Here is a 27954-nt window from a genome sequence, read left to right on the forward strand (position 1 = left end):
TCCCGCTGGGAGGAGCCGCGCGCACCTCCCGCCGCCAGCCGGCGCTGTGGCGCAGCCTTCGTTCTCCGGAAGCGGCCGAAGGACGGCGGAGGCGACGGACGATGGCGGAGCAGCTGCGGGCGGACGGCGTGTACAAGGAGGTGCTGCGGGAGGGCACCGGGCCGCTGCCCGACTTCCGCGACGGCACCAAGGTCAGCGCCGCGCCGCGGGGGGGGGGTAGGGGGGGGGACGGGAGGGGCGGCGCGCATGCGCCGGAGCGGAGCCGGTCGTCATGGTGACGCGCGGCCTACACTCAGGCCACCTTCCACTACCGGACGCTGCGATGCGCACCCGCGGAGACGGTGCTGGATGACAGCCGGGCGCGGGGCAAGCCCATGGAGCTGATCGCCGGAAAGAAGTTCAAGCTGCCTGTGTGGGAGGCGATACTGCGCACCATGCGGCCCGGCGAGCGCGCCCGCTTCCGCTGCGAGCCCAAGGTGCGGCCGGAAGGGGCGGGGCGTCAGGGGGCGGGGATTAGCGGGACACCGTTTGGTCCGGAGGGGGAGTGGACTTGTCACGTAGAGGGTGGGGCTTTGATATTTGTGGGCGTGGTTTGTTGTGGGGTGGGCGTGGTTTGCTGATGGGGGCATTGCTTGGTGCTGAGCGGTGTGATTTCGTGCTGTTGGGGGCGTGATGCACAGGGGGCCGTTACCTGCACCTGGGCCTCCTCTTGGCCCCATGCCTGTCTCCTGAGCCCCCCTTGCCCGCAGCACGTGGTGCTGTACCCCCTGGTGGCCAAGAGCCTGCGCAACATCGCGGCGGGGAAGGACCCTCTGGAGGGGCAGCGGCACTGCTGCAGCATCGCCCAGCTGCATGAGCACTACTCGCTGGGCTACCCTGACCTGGATGAGCTGCAAAAGAACCCCCAGCCCCTCATCTTCGACATCGAGGTGCTCAAGGTGAGCGGGGCCATGGGGTCACGGTGCAGATGGGCTGTGCCCCACAGCAGCCTTTGACCGTGTGCGTGCAGGTGGAGGAGCCTGGCTCCTACCAGCAGGACCCCTGGGCCATGACGGATGAGGAGAAGCTGCAGGCTGTGCCCATGATCCACCAGGAGGGCAACGAGCTGTACCGGCAGGGCAAGGTCCAGGAGGCAGCCACTAAGTACTACGACGCCATCGCCTGCCTCAAGAACCTGCAGATGAAGGTGGGCTCCCACACCCCTCGGGGTTTCGCCATCCTTCTGTCAGCGCTGGGGCTCACTCTGCCCTCCTGTCCCGCAGGAGCAGCCTGGCTCTCCAGACTGGATCGAGCTGGACCAGAAGATCACCCCTCTGCTGTTGAACTACTGCCAGTGCAAGCTGCAGAGTGAGGAGTACTATGAGGTGCTGGACCACTGCTCCTCCATTCTCAACAAGTACGAGGGTAAGGAGCTGTGCCAGCTGCATGCAGTGCACCAGGGAGGCCCGTGTGCTCCCCTGCTGATGTTTCCTTCCCTGCAGACAACGTCAAAGCCTACTTCAAGCGGGGCAAGGCTCATGCAGCCGTGTGGAACGTGGCTGAGGCGCAGGCTGACTTCGCCAAGGTGCTGGCACTGGACCCCTCACTGCGCCCTGTGGTCAGCAAGGAGTTGCGCAGCCTGGAGGTGCGCCTGCGCCAGAAGGATGCAGAGGACAAGATCCGCTTCAAGGGCATCTTCTCCCAGTAGAGCCCGCCATGCTCTCCGAGCCAGGTTCTGTTAGATATTCCACATGTGGAATGGTTATCCATGTTTATTAATGTTTAATACAACGTTTATTGGAAGTCAGTGGAAGGCGCATGGGATTTCGGCGTGGCGCAGAAGGCACAGTGTTAAGTGCTGGACCACTGGATGGCAATAGAAGCATGGATCTCCTCACTGAGCCCCAGACTGCGCCCAGCAGCACAACGGTGTGAAATCCAGTGGAGGAAACGAGCCCAGGCCAATGCTCTTCCATGCTGCTTTTTATTCCTTGTTTGGTTTTATCCTTTCTATTGGGCTGAGCTGTGCTGTGTGGATCTAGGTGAGCCTATTAATGGCTGCAAGAGCTCCAATGCCAAGGCTGTGCCCCATCTCCTTCCCTCCTGTGCCACATCCTGCATTGCCACTTCGCAAGGCTGCCACTGCCAGCTTGCAGCTGCGTTTCCTCTGTACTGCATCGCAGCAGAGCTGTAAACTTTTTATCTGAACTGCTTGTTTCCACTGCGTATATAAAGCCATGATCATGCTATACTGAGATAAACACAAGTAAAACTCATCATAGAAAGACATCTGGTCAAGTAGAAAAAGTGCTGTTAGAGATAACCAAGTGAAACTGAAGGGCAAATAAGAGCAGTTGGGTGCTACCACCCCCCGTGACACCTGTGGGGCCCTGGACCAGCATCACCCTGAGGCTGTGGGGGTACAGAGCAGACAGGCAGCCCCATCAGCTCTGCTTGGCATCGCTTTATTTCACAATGAAACAAACAGAACAGAAAACACATTTCTTTTTTTTTTTTTTTTTTTTTTTTTTTTTTTTTTAATCTCAGCCCTTCCCTTGCTCCCACAACACTGAACAGAAATAAATACAAGGGTGCAGGGAGGAGGATCTGTGCCTGCCCCACCACTACTTACAGCTGGGGCAGAGAAGGGTGAAGAGGAGCCTGAGGACAGCACCCCAAACCCCAGAGCTGGCTGGGTGGCAAACCCTGCAGGGCACTGCCAGCAGGTACTGGGGCAGCAGGGTAGAGGCAGAGCTGGGGGGCAGCAGGCAGGACCCAGGGGGGCTCAGCCCAGAGGGGGTCATTCCACCCCCTAGGGTTGCTCAGAGCAGTGTGGCTGTGCCCTGCAGTTTCAGAGTGCAACACCTTCCTCATTTTCAGCTCCACATTGGAAAATGAAGGCAGTGTCCAGGAGTGGGCAAAATGGCAGGGGTTCACTCCTCACCCTCCAGCTTGAGGCTGACACTGCGGGGCTTGCCACGGGCAGGCAGGGAGCCCCCGTCCCGCTCTGCCTGGCTGGAGCCCCGTGAGCGCAGGAGCTGGCTCTGCTTGCGGAGGAAATCAACAGGCGCCGGGCAGCCGTAGGTGCCTTTGCCCAGCACAGGCCGAGGGGGTCCTTTTGGTGAGTGCACTAGGGCAGCAGCCTCCAGCTGGGCCAGGTGGGCCACGTAGCCCTCGGACAGGAACTGAGAAATGCAGAGACAGCGTGAGACCCCAGTGAGGGCATGGCACCCTTCCAGCAGCCTCAGCCCTGTTGCCCTACCTGGCACTGGTTGTGGAACTTCTTGACAGCACGTCCCACGATGTAGATGTGTGCCGGTGCCAGCCCGAGGGAGCTGTAGACGGAGACGTCCTTGGTGGAGCCATAGCCAGCAACGATGGCTATCTCTGCCTGCACAAGGAGAGAAGCATGAGGGTGGGAACAGAACCTCCCCAACACCCTAGGGTCAGCATCTCAGCCCCACCTCGGAGCGCAGGCTCTGCAAGAAGGCTGCTTTCTGGCGGAGGGGGTCGTGGGTGAGTCCATCGCAGAAGGAGACAGCACCATGGGGGAAGTTGTGCTGGGAGAGCCAGGCCACCACACGGTGCTTCTGCATGTCAGGGCGCCCCGTCACGTAGATGATCATGTAACCCGAGTCCTGCCAGTGCCTGGTACACCAGGGCACATATGACACATACTGTTACCGGGGTCCATATGAAAAGTGGGTTGGAAACCACCAAGCACCTCCCAGCTAACTGAGCAGGTTCCAAAACTTTGGTCTGCAGACCAAGCTGTGTCATGTCACAGCAGGACACCGTGGGATGGATCTGGTGTTCCCATGGGGTTGTCACTGCACAAAGCTGGTTGTCCTTGTAAGAAGAGCACTTACCGTACAACATCAACAGCTCCCGCCCGCACTTTGGGATCACTACCCATGATGGAGACGCTGGCAGTGAAGGAACCATCAATGCTGAACACCACTGACTCAGTGCCCCGGGCCACCACTGTCAGGTATGCTTCTGCGTAGCTGTGGTCACCCCTGGGATGGAACAGAAGCAAGGCTCAGTATTGGCTCTGTCACCTCCCTCAGCCCACAGGAGGGGAGGTGGCTGAGGTAACCCCACTAGAAGCAAACGGTCAAAATCTCACCTGACCACCATGCGCACAGGGTAGATGCCAATGGCCAGGGCCTTGTCCTGAGGGATGGTGAAGGTTAGGCGTCCACTGCCACTCGTCACCTCCGTGCCATAGTACAGCCACTTCCCTGACAGTGGCTGTGTCATGATGTAGATGTCCACCTGAGTAAAGGCAAAAATACCATAGTCCCAGTCTGAAAACCATCACTATCCTCTCCCACCATCCCACAAGGTCCTCTGGAGTCCTGGTCCCTACAGCCCTTCCGTTTAGGCGTAGTGAACTTCAACACTGTTCCCTCCTGGGTGTCCCTGCCATTCACCAGGGCCCCAGGAATGTCCCCACACAGTACCTTCTCTCCCGTCAATGTCACCACATCCAGGGGGCCATACATGAAGCGCCCACTGAGGACCTGCGCTTTGCCCTCACAAATGATGACATCGCTGGCCCGGTGGTTGGCTGTCACGTTCTGCAGGGACACACACAGCTCAGCAGTACATGGCAACCAGAAGAGCCCCCAGAAGCAGCATGTGGAGTCTACCAGGATGGGAGCAAACCCTCCTGGCTGTATCACCCCACAGTGCCCGGGGACAGCTCGAGCCTGATGCAGCCCTAGGGTACCCATACCCGGATCTTCACTTGGGTGCGCTTGCGCTGCCACTTCTCCCGGGGGAACGCGGGGCTGTAGATGGAGGTCTCCTCACTCTCAGCTGGCTGCGGGCCCTCCTTCTCCATCACCTAGCCAGGGGACACTGCACGGCTCAGCCTGCACTGGCTGAGTGCACTGCCCACCCTGCCACGTGTGCCCTACCTGGCGCAGGATGAAGGCCACCACATCGGAGGACTCCCAGTAGCTGGCATGGAAGAGGTGAGGCAAGGTGATGGTGGGGAAGGCAGTCAGCGCATCAGGGCAGTACAGTGAGTAGTCGATGCGCTTCAGACCCCACCAGCGCTCCAGGACTGTGCAGAGAGCTCCAATTAGTCCATCCCTGAGCCTTACCCCTCAGCCTGGCCCCATTTCAGGGGCTCAAGCCACTCTAGTCCCTCTAGTGCCTATGGATGCTGGTGATGGCACTCACTCTTGACGACTTCGCTGGTGCTGGCAGGTGTAAGGGGATCTCCCGGCTCGCTTCCCCTCCAGAAGCCCCCCCCAAAGCTGCTGGTGGGAGTGGGGGGAGCAGCCAGGTCCACCTCAGGCAGGAAGAGGGCAGAGTGCATCTGCAGGGCCTCCGCTGCAGACAGCATTGAGTCAGGCCATCCATAGGCCCGCACTGTGGGGATGCCAGCCCCCAAGACCACTCACCCAGCAGGGAGGACGTGCCGTCGCCCAGTGGGTACTTCTGGTAGCGGGGCACGCTGAGCGGTGGCACAGCATGGAAGGCTTTGGCCAGGAGGGGCTCCAGGCGAGAGGCGCAGGGGTCAGCGGCATGGAAGAGGTTGTAGATCTGCTCACAGGCAGGATGCAGCTGGGCCACTGGGGCAAAGAAAGGGGTCAGGGCAGGGCGACGTGCAGTCAGGAAGGCTGAGGGCACAGGGAGTTGAAAGCAGGACCCAGCAGGAGGAGAGGATGAGGAGACAAAGCCAGGAGACCAGTGGCACAGAGGGGATGCTCAAGGCATGCGCCAAAACTGAGATATGTACAGCCACGGTATGAAAAACCCAAGCAGAGCTGTTTGGGGAGGACAAGGGCTTGAGCCCCACAGGGAGGTGTGGGGGCTTGCACCGCAGCCGGCGGGGCTCCTCACCATCTAGAGCAGGCATGACGGTCTTGCGCAGCGCGAGCACCAGCCCCAGCGGGGAGCCGAAGAGGAAGAAGCCGGATACCTTAAAGTCAAGGTGGGTGCTGGTGCTCTCTGCCCCATCCTGTGCTGCAGCACTGTTCCGTGGTGCCTCTGCCTCCAGTGTGGCATCGCCAGGCTGTGGGCTGCAAGAGCAGAGCCAGTGGGCACAGGAATGGCAGTGCTGCGCCCACTGCAGCCCATTTAGCTCAGAGGAGCTGCTGGGAGCAGGGGAGCCCCAGCACAGCACTGCTGCACCTGTGCAATGCTTCCTCCAGGCACAGATGGGGAATTAATCGTTCACATAAAGCACAAAGTTTGTATGGAGAGTGCTGGCACTCCCACAGGCTCCTTGCTCTCACCTGCACGAGGAACCTGGATGCTGGCTGTCCCCTGGCTCGGGGCTGGACTGGCCCAACCCCATTGCTGTGTCTGCCCCGTCAGCCAGTGGGTCCCGGGTGCTGCACAGTTCAGGGGAAATGGGCTCTGTGCTCTGTGGGTGGACAAGAAGAATCAGTGAGCAGCTAGATGCTGCCAAGCTGGTTGGCAGTTTTAAAAAAGAAGCACCCACCAGGCTGCCACGGCGGCTGCTGCTCCGGCTGCCTCCAGCACCTGCCCGGCTTTGGCACAGTGCATCAAAGCCCAGGATGCCTCCCACACAGTCCCCAAGCAGCACTACCTGCAGACAGCACAAAAATCATCCCAGTGGGAGCCAAGCCCCAGCCAGAATCCAAGGCAAAGCCTCCCCTAAGCCCCCATACCCCCTCTCACCTGGCCACAGAAGCCGGTGCCTTCAGCAGAGTGCAGGAAGGCAGCATAAGCCTGGTTGGCACGGGTGATGACGTTGCCCACAGCATGCTGGTAGCTCCCCGAGGAGGTGGCCAGCAGTGGGAGGGCCGCCAGTGGGATGTGGTCCTGACTGCTGGACAGGCTGTCCCGGTCATGGCTGTAAGGGCTGAGCCTGGGGGAGACATGAGGATGGGTCAGTAGGGCTGCCCCATGTCCCTAATCCATCCCGCGATGCTCACTTCTCTGTGAGCCCACCACCTCCCTCCTGGGGGTGGCTTGGGTGGGGACAGCCCTCTCTCTCCATCCTCACTTGGAGACCAATGCATAGGCAGCAGCACAGATGGGCGGGCAGGGCACCAGGCGCAATGCCACATGTCCCAGTGCCTCAGGGAAGTGGACACGGGTGACAGCATCGAAGGTGGCAGCCAATGTCTGCACATCTGCCTGCTTGGAGCCCAGTTCTCCCCCTCCCTGGTCCAGGATGTTGCCACTGTGGAGTATGAGGAAGAGCACGTGGATCCGGCACGCCTGTACCGTGCTCTCGGCCGAGCTGCCCTGCAGGAGGAGAGCACTCCTGTCTGCACCCATGCCAGGGACCCAGCTGGGGGCTACAAGGGATGAGGTGATCAGTTCACACACCTCAGAGAAGCTGGATGCTGGCTGTTCTTTGCCATCTGTCCTGGAGGTGCTGTGTCCCTCCCCTGCAAGCACACATCAATGGTGAGCAAGCTGGGGTGTCCACGCAGGGGTCAGCCCCATCCTGGGATGCCCACGCTGGGCTTGGGTAGGCTGAACACATCCTGCTCACCCAGATTCTCATCCAGCTCTGCTGGCCGCTCCAGCGTGTCCAAGAAGTCATTGGAGCTCCACTTGGTCATCTCCTTGGCAAAGACCTCATCACTGTCAGACAGATCCTCTATGATGGCAGGGAGGGGGCCATGGGTGAGCCAAGCACAGTCCATACCCCTGTGCCCCACTGAAACCCAACAGGGCAAATCTAGCACGTTGCTTTGCTGCGAGGCTGTTCTGCCATACCGTGGGCATCAAAGAACTCCTCCTCAGAGCTGTTTTCAGAATCACGGGCAATGTTCTGCATCCGCCACTCAGACAGGCTCTGAGGAGACACACCACCTGCCAGAAGCACAGGGTCAGCACTGAAGGCAGCGAGCTCCTACTCGTGCCCAACAGTGCTGCTCATGCACCCAGAGCTACCCAGAGCTTTGGAACATCCAAAGCCACCCTCTGGGGTGGGAAAGAAGAATCCTGATGCATCTCTGCCAGAGAACAGCAGCAGCCACAGGACCCAGGGATCCTGCATTCCTCCCATTCTCACCTCCGTGCTGAGAAGAGTAGGAAGAACGCGAAGATGTGGACCACTGCTTGGCAAAGCTATCATCAGGGGAGACGTCGGCAGTCCCCTGAGCCTCAGTACCCTCCTGCCCGCTGGCACCTCCTGGCTCTAGCCGCCCCTCAGGGCTGGGCCCAGCAGTGGAGGGCTCCTCAGCCTCACCACACTTGGCCATTTTCTGTGCCAGCATCCGTGCCGTCTCCTCCTCCAGCTGCCGGATGTCCTCCATGGTCAGATCAGTCCACTCATCTTGCCAGCACCAAGCCTGTCGGTGGGCACGCAGCATCACTTTGCGCAAGCCTGAAGCAGGGAGAGTGAGTAAGGCACGGCCCCCAAAAACCCACAGTCACCACAGGACTTGGGCTCACTGCCATCACCCCACGCTCACCAACATCGTGGATGAACTGCTCAATCTTGGATTGCATCCCCCAGTAGCGGAACTCCACCTTGCACAGCTTGTAGGCACACATCAGCGGCCCACTGCTGGCTGCCTCCAGCCAGTTATCCCCCAGCGGGCCCCGGCCGGTCTTGGCTGAGCGGTAGAGTTTGGGGTCCTCCTCGGGTTTATACTCTCCAGGGGATATAGGGTCACGCACAATGTCGATGGTGTCTGGGGTAGAAGAAAAAAAGGGTGAGGAATAAGGCTGGCAGCACTTTGCGAATAATTTCCACACACTGTGTGCTCAAAGATGGACACCCCTCTGTCCACTTGAGCCTCTGGGGACTGTCCTCACACTGGGGCCAGATCTGCTGCCTCAAGAAGCAGCAGCAAGAGGTGGAGGCAGGAGCGGGGGTGGCCAGGCTAAGAGCTGGGCTGACACACATAGGCGCATTAGTGTGGGGATTTGGCAGCTGGAGAACGGCAGCGGTGACCCCAGGGGCACGGGGGGGTGTGCCGAGGACAAGGCCAAACAAGGCAGCTCGGAACTCTGCTTACTGCCTGCTGGTGATGGTGATTGGGACAAAATTTGTCCCCTGCCTTGGCTGTGCCACCAGCGTCCCAGCCGGACATCCCCAATGCTGTGAGAGCCAATGAAAGAAATAGGTCAGATGAATCATTTCCTCCGAGTGCCTATTTTAGGCCTCCATTTTAGGAGTAGAGCATGACGCGCTGCGCTCCAGCGCCCAAAACAACCATGTCGACACTGCCAGGAATGGGAACAGGCAGCAACGGGGGACAAACACGTCCCTGGGGGGAACAGTCTGCCCCAGGCACCCAGCACAGGGTGGCTGGGAACAGGGAACTACACTGCGGAAAGCCCTGGGGGACAGAAGAAGCAGAAGACAAAATGGGGACACAATTCCCTAGCTCCCTGTTTCCAGCTGATCCACAGGACTGGGCAGGGAGCTCATGGTATGGGCACTTTCCCCTACAGGATAACTTAACCTGTCCCTAAAGCACAAGGTCAGCAGAGAAAGCCCCGGATCCTGCCTCATGCCCCTGCTGCACACACCCAAGATCCTCTGCCTCTTCTCAGCAGCGCTCAGGTTGAAGATATTGGTCTGCTGGCCAGCATCTGGCCGATAGTACGTCTCAATTTCGATAGAGAACTTCTCCACAAAGGGACAGGTGTACCTACAGGAAGCACGGAGATTAGGCTGAGCCCAGTGGGCAGCTCCCAACCTACACTCCCATAGAGTCCCACCTGGTCCGGGTGTACGGGTATGCATTCCAGGACTCCTCCTCCACCTGCAGCGCAGCTTTGGGCAGCAGGGCCCGAAACCAGCTGGGGATGTGGGAGCCCACATGGTAGATCTTATGGGTATACTGCCCGCTGCCACCGGGGCCATCGCTGTAGGGGCGGTTGGCCAGGATCTCCACCCCGCTGCCCTCTCCACTTGATTCCTCCCGGCTTTTCTTCTGCAGGGTGAGGATGGGCTGAGCCCCGGCACCCCAAATCCTGTCACCTTGCCAGCTCCAGGTCACCCCCACCCCACCCTCCCTGCAGCCCCTTCCTCAGCCCCAAATCCCTGCACCCCCACCTGAGCCTCATAGCTATTCCCAAGAGCCCCACTTCAGTCTGCACAGTGAGAAACAGGCTCAGCCCCATGCCTCCACACTCCATTTCCACAACAACTCCATAGCCCAAGCCCCCAAGCCCACACTCTCCTCACACCCCAATCCCCAGCCCCACATTCCTGCACCCTGCAGGCTCCGCACTGCCCTCATATCCCTATCGAACCCCACAACATGCTGACCCCCACCCTCAGCCCCACACCCCTGCATTCTCCCCTACCCTTCAGCCCTTACTCCCCTACTCTCCCAGATCCCACTCAACTCCCAGGACCCCATACAAACCCCAAACTCCATATTATCCACAAACAGTCCCTCCAGCTCTGAATCCCCTGACCCCCACTCTCAGCCACATATTCCCGTAGTTCACAGGACTCCATACAATCCCCCGCCCTCCCCCCCCCCCCAAGACCCCCACAACCCTCAGCCCTCACCCTCTTTCAGCCTCATCCTCCTGCACTCCCCGAGACTCCATAAGACACCTCCAGACCCCAAACAGTCCCCCAGACCATCGCCAACCCCCAAGCTCCACACCATCCCCCATATCCCTCAGCCTCGAATCCCCTGACCTACACTCTCAGCCCCACACTCCTGCACCCCCCCCCCAGGCTCCACACGGTCCCCGGCTCCACACAAACCCCACACGACCCCCTCCCCAGGCCCTACGCGACCCCCTCGGGCCGCGGCTCAGGCCCCAGCCGCACCTGGATCATGTAGAGCTGCGCTACCTGGTACTCCTCCAGGCTCATGGGCAGCAGGATGTGGTACTCCTTGATCAGCATGGCGCCGGGTCTGGGAGAAGGGCGAGGGGGCTCCGCGGCCCGCCGCCGTTAACCCGGCCCCGGCCCGGCCCGCTTCGGCCGGGCCCTCCCCGCTGCCATAGCAACGCGCCCCCCGCCCGCTCCGCCGCGCGCTCGTCTCCCTTCGGCTCTTTCCGTAACCCTTCGGCTCCTTTCGGTTCCCTTCGGCTGCGCTCAGCCCCTTCCGAACCTGCGCCGCTCTGAGCCTGCCCCACGTTTTGTGACGTCACGGCGTGGGGGGCGCCCGCTGACGTCAGGAGGTGGTACAGCGGGGGGGGGGGTGGTGACATCAGAGGGGACGTCAGAGGTGGGGGGGCGGCGGACCGGGAAATTAAAACGGAGCGGTATATTTCGGGAAATTCGGGTTATTCTTTTTTTTTGGAAGGAGTATTTTCTTTAAGGGGGGGATGCAACACGTCTTTTATTTATAAAAGCTGGAAGGTTGGGAGGGGAAGAGCCCCGGGGGTGGCCCCGCTCGGGGGGAGCCACCGGCGGGGCTCGGGGGGGCGGGGGGCGGCTGTCACGTGCGGGCGTTGCGCTCTGTCTCGGCCAAGCACTCCCGCACCAGCGCCCGCGCGTGGATGATCCCTGAAGGGGGGGATGACATGAAGTAAGGCACTGAGGTCCGGGCTGGGGGGGAGGGGAGGTACACAGAGGGCCACCCCCCGGCTCTGTACCCCGCTTGAGTCGCTCCATGGCGCTCTTGCTGCCGGCGTAGGTGGGCCGGATCTCCCTGCCCATCTCCTCGATGACAGAGAGAAGGTCGCTGTAGGTGCTCTGCGAGCCCGGAGCGCCGGGCGGTTTCATGGCCTGACAGGGGAGGCACGGAGGGAGGGAAGGCGGAGGAGAGGGGGGGGCTCAGCGTTGCCCCACACCGCCCTCTCGTCGTCTGCCCCTGCCCCACGGCCTCACCTGCACATAGCCCATTGAGGGCGGCCCGAAGTCGTTGAAGAGTGGGCGGAAGGCGGACGGCGAGGGGACGCTGGGAGCTGCGGGGAACGACACCGGGTCCGGCCCTCCTTCAGACTGGGTCCGGCCCTCCTCCGGGCCCTGTCCTCCTCCTCCTCAGGCCCTGTCACCCTCTCAAGCCCGGCTCTCCTCAGGCCCTGCGCCCCGCTCAGGCCGCCCCCAGGCGCCGTCTCCTCCCTCCCTCCCTCCTCCCTCCCTCCCTCCCTCCCCTCAGCCCCTGACTCCCCGCGTCCCCTCGTCAGACCCCGTCCCTCTCCTCCACCCTCTGCTCAGGCCCCGCCGCCCCCCCCAGGCCTCGTGCCTCTCCTTAAGTCCCCTTCTTCCCCCACCCTCGCTCTATCCCCGGTTCGCCGCCCCCCGGGGGCTCCTCTCACCGGCGGCCGTGGCGGCGGGCCCCGGGGCGGGGCTGGCGCTGGGGGCGGGCGCGATGGGTTTGTAGGACATCCCCGCACCGCTCCGAGCGGCAATCCGTCCCGAGCGGCAGCCGCCGTGTGGGGAAGACGGAAGCGAGCGGCCGAGCGGGGCGCCCTCCTCCCGCCTCTTAACTGCTGATTGGCCGGGCCGCGCGGTCCGGCGACGCTGATTGGTCGGCGGCCCTAAAGGAGCCGGCCTGCCCTCTCGGTGGGGCGCGGCGATGACGTCACGACCCGCACGCCGCCAGTACGCAAACACGGCGCGCCGTTCTCTCGTCACCATGGATACGCGCGGCGTCCTGCTCCCCCATTTCCCCCCCCTCGTCCCCCCGCCGCGAGGGCTTGAGGCCTCCCCCGGCACTCAATTGACGGGCACACGGCACCCGACGGCACAGAGCTTCATTGGGAACCGGCAAAGCTGCGAACCTACGACCCCACGGGGCCACGACCGGAGCTCCCCTCCCCCCCCCCGGAGGGGCAGCGCAGGCCCGGGGAGGCCTACTCCCCTCCTCCTCCCGGTAAGGCACGGCGGCGGCTCCCGGCCCTTCAGCGCGACATCATCCGCACAAACTCTGCAAAGAACCACAGCATTAACCCCAAATAAAGGTGGCAATGGGGGTTCACCACCACCCTCTCCCCCCCATCGTTGACACCATCACCCCCCAAATAAAGCCGGGATCGAGGGGGTCTCCCCCCCTTCACCTCGCCCCCCTTACCTTCAAAGTCCACCAGGCCATCCCCATTGAGATCCACATCCTTGAGGATCTCATCCACTTCGCGGTAGTTGAGCTGCTGCCCCAGCAGCTTCCGCATGGCCTCCCGCAGCTCCGCCATGCTGATCTGCCCGTCCCCATTGGTGTCGAACTGCCCCGGGGGGATCCAGCATCACCACTGTGCTCCCAGCGCTGTGTCCCCCCAGCCCTGCTGTCCACACCCCTCACCTCACGGAAGGCGTCACGCAGTTCCTTGATCCCGATCATGTCCGCCGTCTCCGCCAGCATCTTAGGGCCCATCAGCTCCACAAAGTCATCAAAATCCACTTTGCCGCCTGCTGAGGGACCAAGAGGGGAGGCAGGTCAGCGGGGGTGGTGCCACCATGTGGGTATGGGGCTCCCCCCCTGCCCCAGCACCTACTGATCTGCTGAGACAGCTCAATGAGCTCCATCTCGGTGGGCATGTAGCCCATGGTGCGCATGCACTCGCCCAGGTCCTTGTAGCTGATATAGCCATCGCGGTCCTTGTCAAACTCCTTGAAGGCTTGCTTCAGCTCTGGGGACAGCGCGGAGAGACTGATGACACCCAGGGACAGCCCTGGGGGCACCCCACAGGTGGGGGCAGGACAAGTGGTGAGGTGGGGATGAAGGGAATAGGCACTCAGACAGGGATTGAGAGGGACAGGTGCTGAGACGGGGACCAGCATGGGGACTGCAGAGAACGGGTGCCAAGATGGGGACCAAGCAGGAAAGTTGGCACACTGAGAACGTGGGAACTGGAATAGGGAGCCAGTGAAACAGGTGCTGAGATGAAGACTGGGATGGGGACTCAAGGAAATGAGTGTCGAGAGGGGACCGAGTGGGATGGGTGGCACAATGGGAACTGGGATGGGGACCCAATGGAACAGGTGCTGAGAGGGGGAAGGCTGGGATGGGGATTGATGGGAGTGGGCAGAGAAATGGGAACCAGAATGAAGACTAAGGGGAATGGGTGCTGAGATGGAGACTGGGATGGGGACCCAAGGAAACGAGTGTCAAGATGGGGACCAAGGGGATGGGTGGCAAATGGGGATTGAGATGGGGATCCAGTAGAAGAGGTCATGAGATGGGGACCAGGATGGGGAACAAGGAGAAAGGGTGGTGAGATGAAGATTGAATGAGACAAGTTGCAAGATGGGGATACAGCAGAATAAAAGGCACAATGGGGACCAGGGTGGGGACACAGTAGACGAGGTGCCAAGATGGGGACTGGGATGGGGACTGAGAGAATCAGGTGGTGAGATGGGGACAAAGAGAAATGTGTGGCAAGATGTGGACTGGGATAGGAATTAAGGGGAATGGGTATCAAGACAGGGACCAAGCAGGATAAATGGCACAATGGGGACTGGGATGGGGACCCAGTGGAATAGGTGCTGAGATAGGGATTGGGACGCGGACCGAGGGGAATGGGTGGTGAGATGGGGACTGAAGGGAATGTGTTGGAGAGACGGGGACTGGGATTGGAATGAAGGGGAATGGGTCGTGAGATAGAGGCCAGGATGGGGACTGAGAGAAACAAGTGCTGCGATGGGGACCAAGATAAACAGGTAGAAAGACAGAAACAGGGATGGAAAGTGAGGGGAACAGGTGCTAAGATGGGGAAACTGAGGGGAACATGTGGAGAGACAGGGATCAAATAGGATGGGTGGCAAGATGGGAACTAGGATGGGGACCAAGAGGAATGGGTATGGGTGAGACCCTACACCAGAGCAGCATCCCTGGCCCAACAAGGACCCAGCCCAAGGGACACATCCCCACATTTCACCTTCAATCTCCTCCGGCCGCAACTCCCGGTCCTGGCAAAAAGAATGCAGGCTGGAGGACAGCTCCCTCCCCACAGCCATCCCAAATCCACATCAGTGGGCAGCTGTGAGGGCAGTGATCCCAGAGGACGGGGATGCACCCCACGGGGGTTTAACATTCACATACCAGTTGTGTGATGGCAATGCTCTGCCGGAGGAAGATGCACGCCGGCCCCACAAGCCCATGCAGCACTGAGTAGCTCTGCAGTGGTGGTGATTGCGCAGCCTCTGCCAGCTCCTCACCATCCTGGGGACCGGGGGGGCCAGAGCGCTGCTTCCCGTCCTGCAGGCAGAGCCGGAGGGCAGTAGGAAGCCCAGCACAGCCCCTGAGCACCCCCCTGCACTTCGGCCTTACCTTGGAGAGCTTTCTCTCGGGGGTCTTGGTGCAGTTGCCCATGGCCAGGGGGTGCCCAGGCATAACCGGTCCCCCCGGGGGGCCGCCTGGCAGTCCTGGGGGGCCGCCGCTCTGGCCTGGCCGCGCCAGGACGGGGTTTTTTTATAGTAACAGAGGCTGTGTGGGGATTTACGGTTTTTATGGAATATCTCGGGATATGCAGGGCAAGGCGGGGGGGCTGCACACTGCCCGCACACACACACATAATCCCCCGGATTATGCCCTGCTCGGCCATGCCGCTCCAGATGTGGGGGAGCCGCCCAGCTGTTCCCCTCGAGAGAGGACGGTGTTACTGCCTCACCCCTGTCACCCCCTCAAGTCCTCCCCATTCCCCCAGTTAGCTACCCAACCTCATTACCTGCCTGAAAGTGGGGGGCAGCTGGGGCTCCTCGGTGCTCCGCCGCCCCCCCCTAGCGCTCCGGTGCCCCCGGGGGTTGCGGTGGCCCCGTTTCACCCCCGGGGAGACTCGGCAAGGGGAGGGCAGAGGGCTTCCGGGAACGCGGCGCTGGGGGCTGCGGATGAACAGGAACATGACGGCTCCTGCCCGGTGCTCAGAGCTCGTTACCCTCCCTCCAGGCTCCGAATCCGATCCCCCAGTGCCGGGGTGAGATTGCAGCGGGGAAACCGGATCCGGCGGCCGGGATACACGAGCCGAGACATTGACACCGGACAACGAGATCGTGGGGGCCCGCCGTGGGAGCGCTGCGGGGTCCGGGGGCGGGAGAACAGGGGGCCCAGAGCCGGGGCGAGGGCTGCAGGGGTCCCCGAGCACGGAGCAGTGACCTTGGAGTGCGGGGTTGGCTACGGGAGAGTCGCAGCATCCACAGACACCAGAGCGCGCTGCGAACCCCACCACCGCCTTCCCGCCCCCTGATCCACGGCCGGCTTCGGTGACGTCATCACAGCGCGCCGCGGCGCTCTCTGATGACGCCACATCCGAGCGACGCAGCGGGGGGCGCCTGAAGGTGGCGGCGGAGCGCCATGGCCGCCTGGCAGCTGAGGGCCCTGCGCCGCCTCCCCGCCGCCGCCGCCGGCTTCTCGGTGAGTGCTGAACCGACCGCTCAGCCCGGTTCCGAGCCCGGGGTCGGGCTGAGCTCCTCCCTTCCCCGCAGACAGCGCCGAAAAAGACGCAGTTCGGCTCTCTGAAGGATGAGGACCGCATCTTCACCAACCTCTATGGGCGGCACGAGTGGAGGTGGGCAGCGGGAACCAGGAGCGTGGGAGAGGAAAAGGGGTTGCGGGGGGGTGTGGGTGCTCACAGCCGCCGTGCCGTGCCCGCAGGCTGCAGGGAGCGCTGCGGCGGGGTGACTGGTACAAGACGAAGGAGATCCTGCTGAAGGGCGTCGACTGGATCCTGGGTGAGATCAAAGCCTCGGGGCTGAGGGGCCGCGGGGGGGCCGGCTTCCCCACCGGCCTCAAGTGGAGCTTCATGAACAAGCCGCCTGATGGCAGGTAGGCGCTGAGGAGAAGGGGTGGGCAGGGCAAGGATGTGGAGAATGCAGAGAGGATGGGGCTGAGGGGCTGGGGTGATTGGAGATGCAGTGACAGGGACGCTGGAGGGTCAGGGAGGGAAGGGGCTGAGGGCTGACAGGACTGCTTGGGAACAGGGATGTGGGGAGCAGGGGACACAGCTTGGGAGATAGGAAAGGTGTGTCTAGGGAAGAAAGGGACAGTGGGGACACAGAGTTGGGAGATAGAACAGCAGACAGTGGCGACAGGGGGCTCTGGGGACACAAGAGCAGGGATTACAGGGGACATCATATGACTAGGAGATGGGGCTGGGGTGATTGGGAACAAAGTGACATTGGGGTGCAGGGTGTACAGGCATAGATAGGGTGGGGGTACAGGCAAAGGAGTGGCAAAGTAATCAGAGTGCTGAGAAGAGAGGGAAGTTGGGAGGGGGCTGAGAGGGGATGGGATTACTTAGGGACACCAGGAACATAGTGGGGACAGAGATGGGGCAGTGGGGAGATGGAACAGAGGGAACACCAGGAACATGGAGATATGGAGCTGGGAGATGAGACAGGATGCTGATACTGACACTGCATTCGGTCAGACCCAAGTACCTGGTAGTGAACGCAGATGAGGGGGAACCAGGCACCTGCAAGGACCGTGAGATCATGCGGCACGACCCACACAAGCTGGTGGAGGGCTGCCTGGTGGCTGGCCGTGCCATGGGTGCCCGTGCTGCCTACATCTACATCCGCGGCGAGTTCTACAATGAGGCCTCCAACCTGCAGGTGGGTGCCACGGACGCAGTGGAACACACATGGGGACATCCCCTCCTGCTATCTGCCTGTTGTCTCCTGTGCAGGTTGCCATCAGGGAAGCATATGAGGCTGGGCTTCTGGGGAAGAATGCCTGTGGTTCTGACTATGCCTTTGATGTCTTCGTGGTGAGGGGTGCCGGGGCGTACATCTGTGGTGAGGAGACAGCACTCATCGAGTCCATTGAGGGCAAGCAGGGGAAGCCGCGCCTCAAGCCGCCCTTTCCAGCTGACGTGGGTACGTCCTGGAGCCCTTCTGCTCATCTCCACTCCCCTAATTCCCTCCAGCACCACTCACAGCTCTGATTCCCTACAGGAGTCTTTGGCTGTCCCACCACGGTGGCCAATGTGGAGACGGTGGCTGTGGCCCCCACCATCTGCCGGCGTGGTGGTGCCTGGTTTGCTGGCTTTGGGCGCGAGCGCAACTCCGGGACAAAGCTTTTCAACATCTCTGGCCACGTCAACCACCCCTGCACAGTGGAGGAGGAGATGTCAGTGCCATTGAAGGAACTCATTGAGAAGCATGCTGGTAAGCACCATGCTCAAACCCAACGGGATGGTCCTGCCGGGCCTGGCTCAGTGTGTCCCCTCTTTTTTGGCAGGGGGTGTCCGTGGTGGCTGGGACAACCTGCTGGCTGTCATCCCGGGTGGTTCCTCCACCCCGCTGCTCCCAAAGTCAGTGTGTGAGACTGTGCTGATGGACTTTGATTCCCTGGTGCAGGCGCAGAGTGGGCTTGGCACGGCTGCCGTCATTGTCATGGATAAATCGGTACAGGGTGAGCCCTCCCCAGGCTGCCCCCTCCCATGAATGAGCGTCCCCTGATTGTCCCTTTCCTCCTCAGACTGATATTGTCAAAGCGATCGCTCGTCTCATCGAGTTCTACAAGCATGAAAGCTGTGGGCAGTGCACCCCATGCCGGGAAGGTAAGCGTGGGGCTGTGCTACAGGGTCTATTACTGAGTCACAGGGCCTGTCACCGTGTCCCTGTCCCTACAGGTGTTGACTGGATGAACAAGGTGATGGCACGCTTCGTGCGGGGAGACGCACAGACAGCTGAGATCGATGCACTGTGGGAGATCAGCAAGCAGATTGAGGGCCACACTATCTGTGCACTGGGTGATGGTGCCGCATGGCCCGTGCAGGTGAGTGCAGGGCTTTGGGATGGCAGGGGCTTAGCTCTCAGCGTCACTGACTCCACTTTGTTTGCTCAACCCAGGGCCTCATCCGCCACTTTCGGCCGGAGCTGGAGGACAGGATGCGGCGCTTTGGAGAGGCCAAAGCACAAGCGGCCTCAGCATGAGGAGGTCGGGGTGGTGGCAGCAGTGGCACCACGCTTCGCTGCTCCCAGTGGGTTCTCGCCCACTCTTGGGGCTCCTTAATAAACACTGCTGTAACTGAAGTGGCTTGAAACATGGCTTTTTACTAAAATCACAGCGTGAAACATCAACCATGGGTGCAGTGGCACAGAGAAGGGGACAGTGGTGAAACCATGCCACCCTCCACTTCAAAACCTTCCGGCCCAAAACCCCTCACCCTCAGAGCCTTGGCTCCTTCAAATATGCAACTCAAGCCTTTTTTTGGGGAGCAGTGATGCCACGGCCAGGCACGTGGGTCTTTCTGCAATACAAGTCGGGCGCCAGCAGCTCCAGCGTCAGCTCAGTGATGATGGCTGTCAGCCCCCAGATGCGGTGGGGGCCGTTGAGGAAGACAGGCAGAGTGTAGCCATAGCGACCGGCAGTGCGGAAATGGGTGTAGCCCTGGTTTTCTTCCTGCAGGAGGTGCTCTAGAGGCAGTGTGAAGACCTCTGCCACCTGCAGAGGCAGGAAGAGGGTTGGGGGACGCACGTGGGTGGCAGCGGGGAAGGGGACAAAGGGTAGGGGGTCACCCACCTCGTCAGGGTTTGGGGACAGTGTCAGGTCCTCCAGGGGTCCCAGGTTGGCCACCACAGGGACCACAAGCATCCCGTGCTGGCAGGGAGCATGTGGCAGAAAGACAGGGTGACAAACGCCACTGTGCTGCAGCCACCTCACTTCCCGATCCCCACGTCTTATTCCAAGCCCTCAGCCTCTGCCCACCATGTCCCTGCTGCCCTATCCCCAGCCACCCTATGCTCATCCATGTGTCTCCACTGCCCCGCTGACCCCATCCTGTCACCCTGTTCCCAGTCCCTACTGTCTCACCTCCCTGACCCCCAGTGTCCCTGTCCCCAGACACTCCATCCCTGTATCCTCACCAACTTTACCAATCTCACCACGTCTCCACTGTGTCCCCAGTGTCCCTGTCACCTCGGCCCCAGTCACTTCTGTTCCATTTCCCAGCCAGAGGTGTCCCCAGTGCACTTTTACACTTTCTTCCCAATTACCCCACCCATCTCCCAGCCCTGTGTCCCCCGATCCCCATGTCTCTGTCACGTCCCCATAAGTGCTTGTAACCCCACCACACCACCTGTGTCCCTGTGCTGTTCCCGATATCACCCTGTTGACAGTGATAGACACGGGGACTGTCGCTGTTCCCAACTTATTACTGCCAGCCCCGAGCTCAACATCAAAACGCTCTCTAGCACAGACACATCCCACGTGCCTGTTCTGTCCCCATGTTCCTTTGCCATCTCTGTGTTTTTCCGAATATTCCCCACATCCCAGCGTTGTCCTCATCACCATTCTGTCCCCACATCTCTATTCAGTCCACAATGCCCTTCTGTATATTATGCCACCATTCTGTACCCAACGTCCCATGCTCCATTGCAGTTCCCATGTCCCCAATTTATCCCCACATCCCCATTCTGTCCTCAGTGTCACCGCACTGACTCTGTCCCCATTCTGCCCCTATGCACTGTCCCCACCCTTCGTTCTGTCCACGCCCCCAATGTCCCTGTGCTGTCTCCACGTCCCTGTTTTGTCCCATGTCCCCGTTCCGTCCCCGTGTCTCTGCGCTATTCCCTCTGTCCCCGTGCCCCTTGATCCCCATTCTGTCCCCATGTCCCATTGCCGTCGTTCTATCCCCCTTTGTGTTCCCGCTCCGTACCCTCTCGGGCAGCCCTCGCAGCCGCCCCCAGACGCTCTCCTCCCGCAGGTTCAGCCCCAGCTCTTCCCGCGCCTCTCGCAGCGCGGTGCCCTCCGCTCCGCCGTCCGCCGCCTCCCGTTTCCCCCCGGGAAAGCTGTAACGGGGGGGGGGCGGCGCTGCGGCAGGGCCGGTAGGGGGGACCCCCACTCCATGACCCCCCCCCCTCCATTCTCCCCCCTCGCTACCTCACATCGCCGCCGTAGGGCCCGCGCAGACGGCTGCAGCGCAGCGTATAGAGCAGCGCGGGGCGGCCCCGCACAGAGCACAGCGGCACCAGCACGGCCGCCCCCGCCTCCGCGCCTCCCCCCGCCGCCCCTTCCGCCAGCAGCCGCCGGCACCGCTGCTCCGTGCCCCCGCACAGCGTCACGCGGTGCGGCACCCGCCGCGCCAAGCTGCCCACACGCATGGCTGCGCCGCTCCGGGGCGGAGGGAGGGACCGCCCCTCCGGGGCTGCAGCGCTCCCAGCGGCTGTGCGACGTGATTATGGCGCGTGCGGTGCCCCAGCTAGGCGAGCAATGCGGTCACGAAGTGTACAACCTTACAGCTGGGCGTGCTGCACTCCCCCTGGGTACACAATCCCATAGCCAGACGTGCAGCCCGAACACCGGGGGTGTAACACTGCCAGCAGGGGTGCAACCCTGGCACTGGGTGTGCAGCTTGATCACTGGGACTATACCTCCCAACCCGGGTGTGCAACCTGATCAGCAGGTGTGATACGCTGCTGCAGGATGTACAAATGGGATATGAGAACTGCAGCAACCCTGCTGGGCATGCAGCCCTACCAACAATCCTAATGTGTGCTTGAACACATTAGGATTGTTGGTACACACCTGAACACTCCTGCCCCACAACCTTGGCACAGTGTGTGCAAGCCTCCTTGGAATGCTGGAGATCAGCGAAGCAGGGCAGGGCAGGGCAGGGCGGGGTTGTCCCCCCAAAAAAAGCCCACAGCCCCACAATAGAAACTCTCACACAGATATTTTCATCGCTCAAAATTAAATGATTAAAAAAAAAAAGTATAGAAATCACCACTCATAATTCTTTCTCAGTAGAGACTAGCACGGGTTTACAGCTCTGCTCCCGCCTTCAGCGGAACCTCCTCTCATCCCACACATATCGCTTTCCTGCGGGCACCTTGCGGAAAAACAGGCTGTTCCCTCGGCTCATGTTGCCCTGCAACAGAACAAGTATCAGCCCGGGGGTCATTCAGGGCTTTGGTCCCATAGCAGCCCCATAGTGGCAGAGCATCGTGGCGCTTACTTCCTTGTGCAGCTGGCTCCAGCAGTCCAGCCAGGAGGAGTAGGTGGGTGCATAGGGGAGCAGGCCCCCAGCTAGTCTGGTAAGGAGAGCACAGTGTTATTTCCACCCAGGGGCGACATAGAACCCATCATTCCCCAGCCCTGCACGGGGCTGAGCTCCAACTGTAACACTGCTGCGGCTCCAGCTCCCACCCCGCACCTCCCCACGGATGCAACTGCTCAGCCCTGGGGGGTTGGAAACCATTCCTGCCCTTTGGGAGCTTCCTTTGGGAACATCTCACGTGGATACACACACACACGGCGAGTGTGGGAGACGAGGGAGGTGGTGGTGGCAGTGCGCTCACCCGCAGTTATTGACAGCCATCAGATTGGAGACCAGCACGAAGGGGTACGTCAGCATGCTGGCGAAAAACTGCAAGGCAGAGCAGGGCTGCTCAGTGGAAAACACCATGAGCATGCCAACACATGCCTGTGGGTTGTACTCACCCCAGTGACTGCCTGCGAGTAGCTCTTCATCTCTGTCATAGAGACCTGGGGGGAGGAAGGCACTGTGAGGCCCACCCGAAGCAGGGACCTGAGCATCCCCTGAAACTGTGATCACGTCCAGCCTGGCACAGAGCCCATACCCCGTTCTCCAGTGCGTATGTGTTGATGAGGTAGGCCAGCATGTTGCAGAGCCAGAGTGAGAGGATGTCTCCGAGGAGCCGGGGAACAAGGCCACTGGAAGGGAAAAGGCAGAGGGTTTAGGAACAGGAGACAGCAGATCTTCACTCAATGGAAGAGCTCATAGCCTCAGAAATGTGGATACTCAGGAAATAATGGGTGGCTCAAAGATGGTTTTATTGTTCCCCAGGCACCAAACAGCCACACAACAGATTACACAAGGAAGATGTGGGTGCCCCATCTCTACAGGTGCCCAAGGCCAGCCTGAATGGGTCCCTGGGCAGCTGGGGGGCGTTATGGTCCCTTTCCAACCCAACCATTCAGTAGTTCTATGAACACGGGGCAGGCACTGTGATTACAAGCCATTAGCTTGCCCAAGGAGTACATCTTTTCGGTACCACGTACTAAAAAGCACTATGAAGAATGGTGAGCAAGAAAATGGGAAAACAAAGCAAGAAGCAATGCCCAAGGTCTGTGGGTTTAGTGGAAAGACCCCCACTGCCCCCAACCCACAGCACTCACGCAAAGAACCCCAGGATGCCTTCTTCTCGGTAAATCGTTGCGAAGGCGCTTAGTGTTCCGCTGCGACAGGAAGAAGAGGAGAGAGCACACTGGTCACACCAACCAGGGCCATGGGGACATGGCACCCTGTGGCTGTCCCCGTACCTGTACTTGGTCTCCCTGCCGATGAACTGCACCATACATCGCAGGGTGATCACTGTGGGCAGAGCTGAGATCAGCGTGGCACAGTGGGATGGCACTGAGGCTGTCACCATAATGCCCACAGAGCCAGAGTTGTGGTTACAGACAACTGCAGGGGTACATACCGTGGAAAGGGTGGGTGATGAGGGTGGCAGCAGAGCGAGCGACCATCTCTCGGGAAGTCTGGAGGAGAGAAGAGCTGTAAGAGGCAGGGAGAGAGGGTAGGGGGGAACCCTGTAGCACCCTCCTTCCTCTCACCTCCTTCAGCACCTGCTCCAGTGAGGACACAGGCTCTTTCTTGCTTGCTCCTGGCTGAAGAGAGACAAAAGCATGAGGCAAGCCCTTGAAATACACACCTCATCCTAAAAGCCCGCACGTACCTCAGCCTTCTCAGCCTCCTGGTACCGCTGTGGAGAGAAGCACACGGTCAGGAGTGACCCACCAGCAGCTGCAAACGAAGGCACACAGGGGGCACAGTACCTGCAGCACTTTACCATGCACCACGGTGCCAATGGCGCTGGAGCAGAGACGGGGGGTGAGGCCCTTGAAAAGCCCTGCTCTACCATCCACTTTCACGATATGCTTGGCTAGAGGAGAGACGGGCAGCGTCAGAGCCCCACCATGTGCCCACAGCACCCAGACGGGGCTGCGCTGTGGAACTCACCGTAGGCAAAGAGGCCTGGAAGTTGGTAGACCTGGCGGCCAAAGATGTTTCTGCCCAGGGTGGGCGGCAGCGGTTCGTATCCCACCTGCGGCGCGAGATCACGGACGGTCCCCACGGCCCTCTCAGACCCACTCTCTGTGCCATCCCTCGAAGTCCCCCATACCGCTGCGCTATGCCACAGCCGAGCACCGCCGCCCCCGGCACCCCCTTACCTGCACCAGCACCTTCACGTACATGAGAGGCTGCGAGAGCACGGTCAGCCCCGAGCCCAGAAGCACCTGCAAAGCCTCGTCCGCCATGCTGCCGCTCCGGCGCCACGGCCCAAAGGACACCTCCACCGCTTCCGCTTCCGCCTTGCTGCGACTTCCGGCGCGCTCTTAGTCCACTTCCGGTCTGGTCGCCATGGCAACGCGGCCTGCACCACCCATGTGGCCTGAGATGCAGCGTCGAGGACTGCAGGCCCGAGCTGTCGCCATGGCGACGGGGCCTGAAGAGACACTATGGCAGCTGGCCCTCGGGAGCCCGTCTCCCCCCGTGGGACACGGTGCGACACAAACACGGCACAGCCACAATAAAGCTGCCTTTAATGGCGAGTGCAGGCGGAGCAGCGCACTGCTGTGAGGCCGGGCCGCCTCCCGCAGCCAGCAGCAGCGGCCACGCGCAGGGACAGCCCCATTCTGGTGCCCCGTGAGGAAGGCCTCACTCTGCCTTCCCGTGAAGAAGCAGTGCCTGTGCTGGTGGTCGTGGTGGTGATGGTGGTGGTGGCAGCAATGGCACTCTGTGGTGCCCAGCAGTGCCCTGTGGTTGTCACATACCCCTCCATCCATGTGGCTCTCATAGCGGTGTGGTGGTGGCATACTGCTGTGTGTGCAGCGGGGACAGCTCCGTGCAACTCCTCCGCTGCCCCACAGCCTCTTCGTGTGGGGACAAGGACAGATGGGGGCATAGGGGACCACGACTGTGTCTGCTGGGGCACAGAAGTGGGGCTGCAGGCACTCCGAGTCCCACTGTGGCAGGCAGAACCACACTGAGCCACTCTCACCGGGTCACCACCATGACTCCTTTGGGTGCCATTGGGCCTGTACATGGCATTCCTCGCTCTGTGGCTCCGTAACTGCTTTCTCCTCCTCAGCTGCAACTGGCCAAGTGCCACCCTGGCACCTTGTCCCTTCTGTCCCCAGGGGCTCTCCCTCCTCTCCAGGGACCCATCAGACACAGAGCTATCGGAGCCGCTGGTGCTGTGTGAGGGAAAAGACAACTCCAGCCACTGCCACAGTCACTGGTCCCACAGATGGCACCACCAGGACGCACCTGGACTCCAGCTGTGAGGTGGCGATGTCACTCCAGCTCTGACCGGAGCCCAGACGTGGCCGCAGCAACGCATCCACCTCCGCCAGGCACTGCTGGAACTGTGTGATGGAGCCAGTGTCATTGTCACTGCTTGTGGGGCTGCTGCTGGCTGCAGTCACCCACATACCTTGGCTGGATTGGGGTCACAGAAGTCTAGCAGCGTGTCGCAGAGGTAGTAGCCCAATGATTTGAGGTCCTCCACTGTGAAGTGTGAGTTCCTCCCATCTGAGGGGAAGATAGAACAACAAAATAAGTGGCTGCATCCCTCACCAGGCCCCAGAGCCTGTCCTTAGGGCTGGAATTGTGTTTCTGAGTGATTCCATCTCTAGCACTGTCCCTCACCCAGCGTGGAGCCACCAAAGGCCGCCTCTAAGGTGTAGCTGTTGGCAATGCCCATTCGCCACATGACCACCCTGCCCGTTCCCTCCTTGCTCTTCTGCACCTTGAATTTGCAGCTGGAGAAGGAGAACTGCAGCCCCGTGGATTACCATGACAGCAACCAATGTCACCATGATGCTGCCCAATGCAGATCATCAGATGCCAAGCCCACCTTGTCAGGTGCGTTTTTGCTTAGCATCAGTGGGAAGATGCGCTCCTGCAACCGTGTCTCAGAGCCATCCCGACTACCATCGCAGCCATACATGAAGACGTTGTTCTTGCGGCTGTGCCCGTGGAAATCACAATACAGCACCACCTCCCGTTCCACCAAGAGCCTGCAGGTACCTGTCAGAATACAGCAGCCAACACCCCACTGGCTGCCCGTGCACCGCTGGCCTCACCTCTCCACCATGGCCCGCAGGTGCCAGATGGCCGGAAAAGAGCCCCGAGATCCAGTCCTGTAGGCTCGATTGGGATCACGGCCAGCCAGAGAGCAGCGGGAGTTACCCACCACCACCCCATCGGGGTTGAGCATGGGCACCACCTTGAAGACAAAGAGCTGGCGCAGGAGCTGAGCATCAGGAGCAGCACTGAGGATGAAATCAAGGAAACCCTGCATGGCCCAGGAGCCACCGCTTTCCCCAGGGTGTACGCGGGCACTCAGCACCACCGCCCGCTTGGCTGCACCGCTGGATGGCGCAGTGATGGTGAGCATGTAGACGATGTTACCGGCCAGGCTGTGGCACAGTGTCCGCACCACACAGTACTGTGAGCGTGCTGGATCACCCATCACTGTCTGCAGGTACCGCTGCAGGTCTGAGTAGGTGTAAGGGTAGGAGTGGGCAAAGTAGCACATGTCACTGTCATGGGGAAAGCAGGTGCTCCAGGACAGGCAGAAGGCAGCCGGCTCCCCCCCGCTGTTCCCTCGGTAGTAGCGGATGTTGTTGCCGATGCGGCGCCAGCCAATGCCATGGCTCTGGGCATCCTTCTGTGAGTAGAACAGTGGGCACATGCCCTTGCCATAGAGGCTCTTAGGCTTTGCCAGGTTGGCAATGGTGAAACAGTAGATGGTGTCTTTCCGTGTGTTTTGCACACGGAAGTAGAACCACTGGGTGTGCTTGGTGGTGTACAGGTCTGGCCGCAGTGTCAGCACATACTCATAGGGGCCCCTGGTGGGCAGAAGGACCACACTTTGGCACCTGGGCATGCCACTGTGTCCCATTGCCCATCCGCATCACCACTCTTACACCTTGACTGCTTTCTGGAGGTTGCCACACTCAAAGCGTGACTCAAATAGCAGTGTGTTGTCCTGCAAGTCCTCCAGGATGGCTGCCGGTGAGGAAAGGGGGCCTGGGGCCCCCCCAGCCCGAGCACGGGTGAAGCAGGAGCCTGAGGGCACTGGGAACAGCTGGGCTCAGCACCCCAGCAATAGCACAGGGATGAGGAGGGGGTGAGCAGCACTCTTGGGTACTACCTGGGCTGAGCTGGTAGACAACGGTGCCCTGCTGCTCACCCCTTGGTAGCCAGTGGTGGTCTGTGGGCTGGCAGAAGGGTTCTGGTTCAGGGGGGATCCACTCTGGAGAGGGATGGAGACACACCCCATTATCATCACAGTGGTTGGCCGTGGGGTCAAGGATAGGAAAAGGCAGAGTGCTACCTCACCAATGTGCTTGATGGTCTCCTTGATGACCTCACATTCAATGGGCCACCGGGGAGCAGGAAGGGGTCCTCGTGCCGAGGGAAGGGCAAAGAGAGCCCGTGGCTCCCTGAGTGACCCATAGCCCTGCAAGGGGACCAACTGCGGGGCCCTGGGGGCTGCAGAACGGGCTGGGGACCTCCCAGCCCCATGGTGCAGTTCCAGTAGAGAACAGACAGCATGGGCTGGAAAGGTTGGAGACAACACTCCTGGTGTCAACCCCAAAGCACCTGTCACCCCACCAGGAGTGCTGTAGCCTGGTGCTGGAGGTTTTACTCACAGTTTGGGTCCTTCCTCACGCCCTGCTGGGTGCCGGAGTCAGTACAGTGGCATTCGGTGTGTCCCCATGGAGACATGGAGCTCTGCTGTCTGTCTGTCTTCTGGCCTTTGGAGAGAGTTGCTGAAATCCAACCAGGGGGTCCCACAGCCCGAGGCACAAGAAGGTGACATGCAGCTCACCTTGGAAGTAGCCATAGTAGCACAGGTGGCCATGCATGAAGCTGTCGTAGGGCTCAGGGACAGCCTAGGCAGAACGGTGCCATCAGGCCTTGCTCACTCCCAGGGCTGGCAGCCACCAGTCCTCCTCCCAACCCCCCTGGCAGCCCCCAACCTGGGCAGCGGGGTGCCTCAGGAGCCACATGGCTTCGAGAGGCACTCAACCCTCTCCTGTCCCCTTCTCCTGTTCCCAGACGCGGTTGCTCAGTGACCGTTGGCAGTGGGGAAGGATGGGGCGGTCCCAGAGTGGAGCTGGGAAAGGAGCC

The 27954-nt window shown here is 60.9% G+C and overlaps 8 protein-coding genes across 19 annotated transcripts; 2 read left to right on the forward strand and 6 right to left on the reverse strand.

The window, feature by feature from the left end:
• The first annotated feature begins 59 nt into the window (after positions 1-59).
• On the forward strand, positions 60-2268 carry AIP (AHR interacting HSP90 co-chaperone). The gene is made up of 6 exons (XM_085226059.1): positions 60-191; positions 297-476; positions 750-938; positions 1010-1186; positions 1263-1404; positions 1482-2268. Exons 1-6 carry the CDS (start codon positions 102-104, stop codon positions 1685-1687), a joined length of 984 nt encoding a protein of 327 aa, XP_085082185.1. The 5' UTR covers positions 60-101; the 3' UTR covers positions 1688-2268.
• Positions 2269-2480: 212 nt separating this feature from the next.
• On the reverse strand, positions 2481-10890 carry PITPNM1 (phosphatidylinositol transfer protein membrane associated 1). Of its 5 annotated transcripts, none has more exons than XM_085225995.1 (23): positions 10751-10890; positions 9655-9869; positions 9463-9584; positions 8397-8618; positions 7994-8308; positions 7696-7791; positions 7469-7576; positions 7300-7361; positions 6971-7215; positions 6643-6832; positions 6443-6550; positions 6234-6364; positions 5839-6017; positions 5397-5567; positions 5173-5325; positions 4905-5053; positions 4721-4831; positions 4446-4562; positions 4109-4257; positions 3849-3998; positions 3444-3627; positions 3242-3370; positions 2481-3164 (listed from the first exon to the last, which is right to left on the reverse strand). In XM_085225995.1, the coding sequence occupies exons 1-23, from the start codon at positions 10802-10804 to the stop codon at positions 2913-2915; spliced, it is 3612 nt and encodes a 1203-aa protein (XP_085082121.1). In that variant the 5' UTR covers positions 10805-10890; the 3' UTR covers positions 2481-2912. The 5 variants fall into 5 exon arrangements, with proteins under 5 accessions (XP_085082121.1, XP_085082120.1, XP_085082123.1 ...); XM_085225994.1 differs by having other exon boundaries at positions 10727-10868; XM_085225997.1 differs by lacking the exon at positions 9463-9584.
• Positions 10727-12461, reverse strand: CDK2AP2 (cyclin dependent kinase 2 associated protein 2). Its single transcript, XM_085226088.1, has 4 exons — positions 12166-12461; positions 11735-11811; positions 11500-11632; positions 10727-11410 (listed from the first exon to the last, which is right to left on the reverse strand). Exons 1-4 carry the CDS (start codon positions 12233-12235, stop codon positions 11343-11345), a joined length of 348 nt encoding a protein of 115 aa, XP_085082214.1. The 5' UTR covers positions 12236-12461; the 3' UTR covers positions 10727-11342.
• Positions 12462-12565: 104 nt separating this feature from the next.
• Positions 12566-15648, reverse strand: CABP2 (calcium binding protein 2). 3 transcript variants are annotated; one of them, XM_010710812.4, is made up of 8 exons: positions 15511-15635; positions 15114-15416; positions 14886-15041; positions 14722-14752; positions 13339-13473; positions 13146-13255; positions 12921-13068; positions 12566-12776 (listed from the first exon to the last, which is right to left on the reverse strand). In XM_010710812.4, exons 2-8 carry the CDS (start codon positions 15174-15176, stop codon positions 12751-12753), a joined length of 669 nt encoding a protein of 222 aa, XP_010709114.1. In that variant the 5' UTR covers positions 15177-15416; positions 15511-15635; the 3' UTR covers positions 12566-12750. The 3 variants fall into 3 exon arrangements, with proteins under 3 accessions (XP_010709114.1, XP_085082208.1, XP_085082207.1); XM_085226082.1 differs by having other exon boundaries at positions 14886-15269; positions 15511-15648; XM_085226081.1 differs by lacking the exon at positions 15511-15635 and having other exon boundaries at positions 14886-15416.
• A 383-nt stretch (positions 15649-16031) lies between these two features.
• Positions 16032-18817, forward strand: NDUFV1 (NADH:ubiquinone oxidoreductase core subunit V1). The gene is made up of 10 exons (XM_010710815.4): positions 16032-16193; positions 16265-16347; positions 16434-16604; positions 17209-17392; positions 17467-17656; positions 17735-17947; positions 18021-18187; positions 18261-18342; positions 18415-18560; positions 18635-18817. Exons 1-10 carry the CDS (start codon positions 16134-16136, stop codon positions 18716-18718), a joined length of 1380 nt encoding a protein of 459 aa, XP_010709117.1. The 5' UTR covers positions 16032-16133; the 3' UTR covers positions 18719-18817.
• Position 18818: 1 nt separating this feature from the next.
• On the reverse strand, positions 18819-21207 carry NUDT8 (nudix hydrolase 8). The gene is made up of 4 exons (XM_085226085.1): positions 20667-21207; positions 20443-20575; positions 19308-19385; positions 18819-19229 (listed from the first exon to the last, which is right to left on the reverse strand). The coding sequence occupies exons 1-4, from the start codon at positions 20885-20887 to the stop codon at positions 18984-18986; spliced, it is 678 nt and encodes a 225-aa protein (XP_085082211.1). The 5' UTR covers positions 20888-21207; the 3' UTR covers positions 18819-18983.
• A 253-nt stretch (positions 21208-21460) lies between these two features.
• MTCH2 (mitochondrial carrier 2) lies at positions 21461-24303 on the reverse strand. 5 transcript variants are annotated; one of them, XM_085226068.1, is made up of 13 exons: positions 23982-24289; positions 23770-23854; positions 23586-23692; positions 23486-23512; positions 23364-23417; positions 23231-23288; positions 23070-23133; positions 22926-22985; positions 22367-22460; positions 22227-22271; positions 22085-22152; positions 21742-21817; positions 21461-21654 (listed from the first exon to the last, which is right to left on the reverse strand). In XM_085226068.1, exons 1-13 carry the CDS (start codon positions 24066-24068, stop codon positions 21568-21570), a joined length of 912 nt encoding a protein of 303 aa, XP_085082194.1. In that variant the 5' UTR covers positions 24069-24289; the 3' UTR covers positions 21461-21567. The 5 variants fall into 5 exon arrangements, with proteins under 5 accessions (XP_085082194.1, XP_003206195.1, XP_085082197.1 ...); XM_003206147.5 differs by having other exon boundaries at positions 23070-23121; positions 23982-24280; XM_085226071.1 differs by lacking the exon at positions 22085-22152 and having other exon boundaries at positions 23982-24303.
• A 33-nt stretch (positions 24304-24336) lies between these two features.
• On the reverse strand, positions 24337-27954 carry AGBL2 (AGBL carboxypeptidase 2). 2 transcript variants are annotated; one of them, XM_085226036.1, is made up of 12 exons: positions 27804-27954; positions 27653-27716; positions 27474-27578; positions 27160-27378; positions 26972-27073; positions 26745-26895; positions 25899-26666; positions 25670-25781; positions 25462-25588; positions 25247-25344; positions 25081-25178; positions 24337-25007 (listed from the first exon to the last, which is right to left on the reverse strand). In XM_085226036.1, the coding sequence occupies exons 1-12, from the start codon at positions 27831-27833 to the stop codon at positions 24353-24355; spliced, it is 2529 nt and encodes an 842-aa protein (XP_085082162.1). In that variant the 5' UTR covers positions 27834-27954; the 3' UTR covers positions 24337-24352. The 2 variants fall into 2 exon arrangements, with proteins under 2 accessions (XP_085082162.1, XP_085082161.1); XM_085226035.1 differs by having other exon boundaries at positions 25670-25832; positions 27804-27953.

The sequence above is a fragment of the Meleagris gallopavo genome, chromosome 5 (assembly GCF_905368555.1).
Source record: "Meleagris gallopavo chromosome 5, MGAL_WU_HG_1.1, whole genome shotgun sequence".
Taxonomy (NCBI): Eukaryota; Metazoa; Chordata; class Aves; order Galliformes; family Phasianidae; genus Meleagris; species Meleagris gallopavo.

What these genes read in the sequence shown, in the direction of transcription:
- MTCH2 (XM_085226068.1), bottom strand. Translation starts at nt 24,068, where the DNA reads ATGGCGGACGAGGCTTTGCAGGTGCTTCTGGGCTCGGGGCTGACCGTG. An exon ending in ACGTGAAGGTGCTGGTGCAG is followed by an intron (nt 23,855 to 23,981) that starts GTAAGGGGGTGC and finishes CTCGCGCCGCAG; the next exon opens with GTGGGATACGAACCGCTGCC. An exon ending in GGAGCCAGCTGCACAAGGAA is followed by an intron (nt 21,655 to 21,741) that starts GTAAGCGCCACG and finishes GTTCTGTTGCAG; the next exon opens with GGCAACATGAGCCGAGGGAA.
- CDK2AP2 (XM_085226088.1), bottom strand. Translation starts at nt 12,235, where the DNA reads ATGTCCTACAAACCCATCGCGCCCGCCCCCAGCGCCAGCCCCGCCCCG. An exon ending in CCTCAATGGGCTATGTGCAG is followed by an intron (nt 11,633 to 11,734) that starts GTGAGGCCGTGG and finishes CTCCCCTGTCAG; the next exon opens with GCCATGAAACCGCCCGGCGC. An exon ending in CATGGAGCGACTCAAGCGGG is followed by an intron (nt 11,411 to 11,499) that starts GTACAGAGCCGG and finishes CCCCCCCTTCAG; the next exon opens with GGATCATCCACGCGCGGGCG.
- NDUFV1 (XM_010710815.4), top strand. Translation starts at nt 16,134, where the DNA reads ATGGCCGCCTGGCAGCTGAGGGCCCTGCGCCGCCTCCCCGCCGCCGCC. An exon ending in ACTCATTGAGAAGCATGCTG is followed by an intron (nt 17,948 to 18,020) that starts GTAAGCACCATG and finishes CTTTTTTGGCAG; the next exon opens with GGGGTGTCCGTGGTGGCTGG. An exon ending in GTGCCGCATGGCCCGTGCAG is followed by an intron (nt 18,561 to 18,634) that starts GTGAGTGCAGGG and finishes TGCTCAACCCAG; the next exon opens with GGCCTCATCCGCCACTTTCG.
- PITPNM1 (XM_085225994.1), bottom strand. Translation starts at nt 10,804, where the DNA reads ATGCTGATCAAGGAGTACCACATCCTGCTGCCCATGAGCCTGGAGGAG. An exon ending in TGACATTGACGGGAGAGAAG is followed by an intron (nt 4,258 to 4,445) that starts GTACTGTGTGGG and finishes GCCTTTACTCAG; the next exon opens with GTGGACATCTACATCATGAC. An exon ending in GGAGCTGTTGATGTTGTACG is followed by an intron (nt 3,628 to 3,848) that starts GTAAGTGCTCTT and finishes CTGGTGTACCAG; the next exon opens with GCACTGGCAGGACTCGGGTT.
- CABP2 (XM_085226082.1), bottom strand. Translation starts at nt 15,176, where the DNA reads ATGCCTGGGCACCCCCTGGCCATGGGCAACTGCACCAAGACCCCCGAG. An exon ending in GCGGCCGGAGGAGATTGAAG is followed by an intron (nt 13,474 to 14,721) that starts GTGAAATGTGGG and finishes CGCTGTCCCCAG; the next exon opens with AGCTGAAGCAAGCCTTCAAG. An exon ending in TGCGTGACGCCTTCCGTGAG is followed by an intron (nt 13,069 to 13,145) that starts GTGAGGGGTGTG and finishes CCCCCGGGGCAG; the next exon opens with TTCGACACCAATGGGGACGG.
- NUDT8 (XM_085226085.1), bottom strand. Translation starts at nt 20,887, where the DNA reads ATGCGTGTGGGCAGCTTGGCGCGGCGGGTGCCGCACCGCGTGACGCTG. An exon ending in TGCGAGGGCTGCCCGAGAGG is followed by an intron (nt 19,386 to 20,442) that starts GTACGGAGCGGG and finishes GCTCCCTGCCAG; the next exon opens with CACGGGATGCTTGTGGTCCC. An exon ending in TGTCCCCAAACCCTGACGAG is followed by an intron (nt 19,230 to 19,307) that starts GTGGGTGACCCC and finishes CTGCCTCTGCAG; the next exon opens with GTGGCAGAGGTCTTCACACT.
- AGBL2 (XM_085226035.1), bottom strand. Translation starts at nt 27,833, where the DNA reads ATGTGGCTCCTGAGGCACCCCGCTGCCCAG. An exon ending in CGTGAGGAAGGACCCAAACT is followed by an intron (nt 27,379 to 27,473) that starts GTGAGTAAAACC and finishes CAACCTTTCCAG; the next exon opens with CCCATGCTGTCTGTTCTCTA. An exon ending in TGTCTACCAGCTCAGCCCAG is followed by an intron (nt 26,896 to 26,971) that starts GTAGTACCCAAG and finishes AGCTGTTCCCAG; the next exon opens with TGCCCTCAGGCTCCTGCTTC.
- AIP (XM_085226059.1), top strand. Translation starts at nt 102, where the DNA reads ATGGCGGAGCAGCTGCGGGCGGACGGCGTGTACAAGGAGGTGCTGCGG. An exon ending in ACTTCCGCGACGGCACCAAG is followed by an intron (nt 192 to 296) that starts GTCAGCGCCGCG and finishes GCCTACACTCAG; the next exon opens with GCCACCTTCCACTACCGGAC. An exon ending in TCAAGAACCTGCAGATGAAG is followed by an intron (nt 1,187 to 1,262) that starts GTGGGCTCCCAC and finishes CCTGTCCCGCAG; the next exon opens with GAGCAGCCTGGCTCTCCAGA.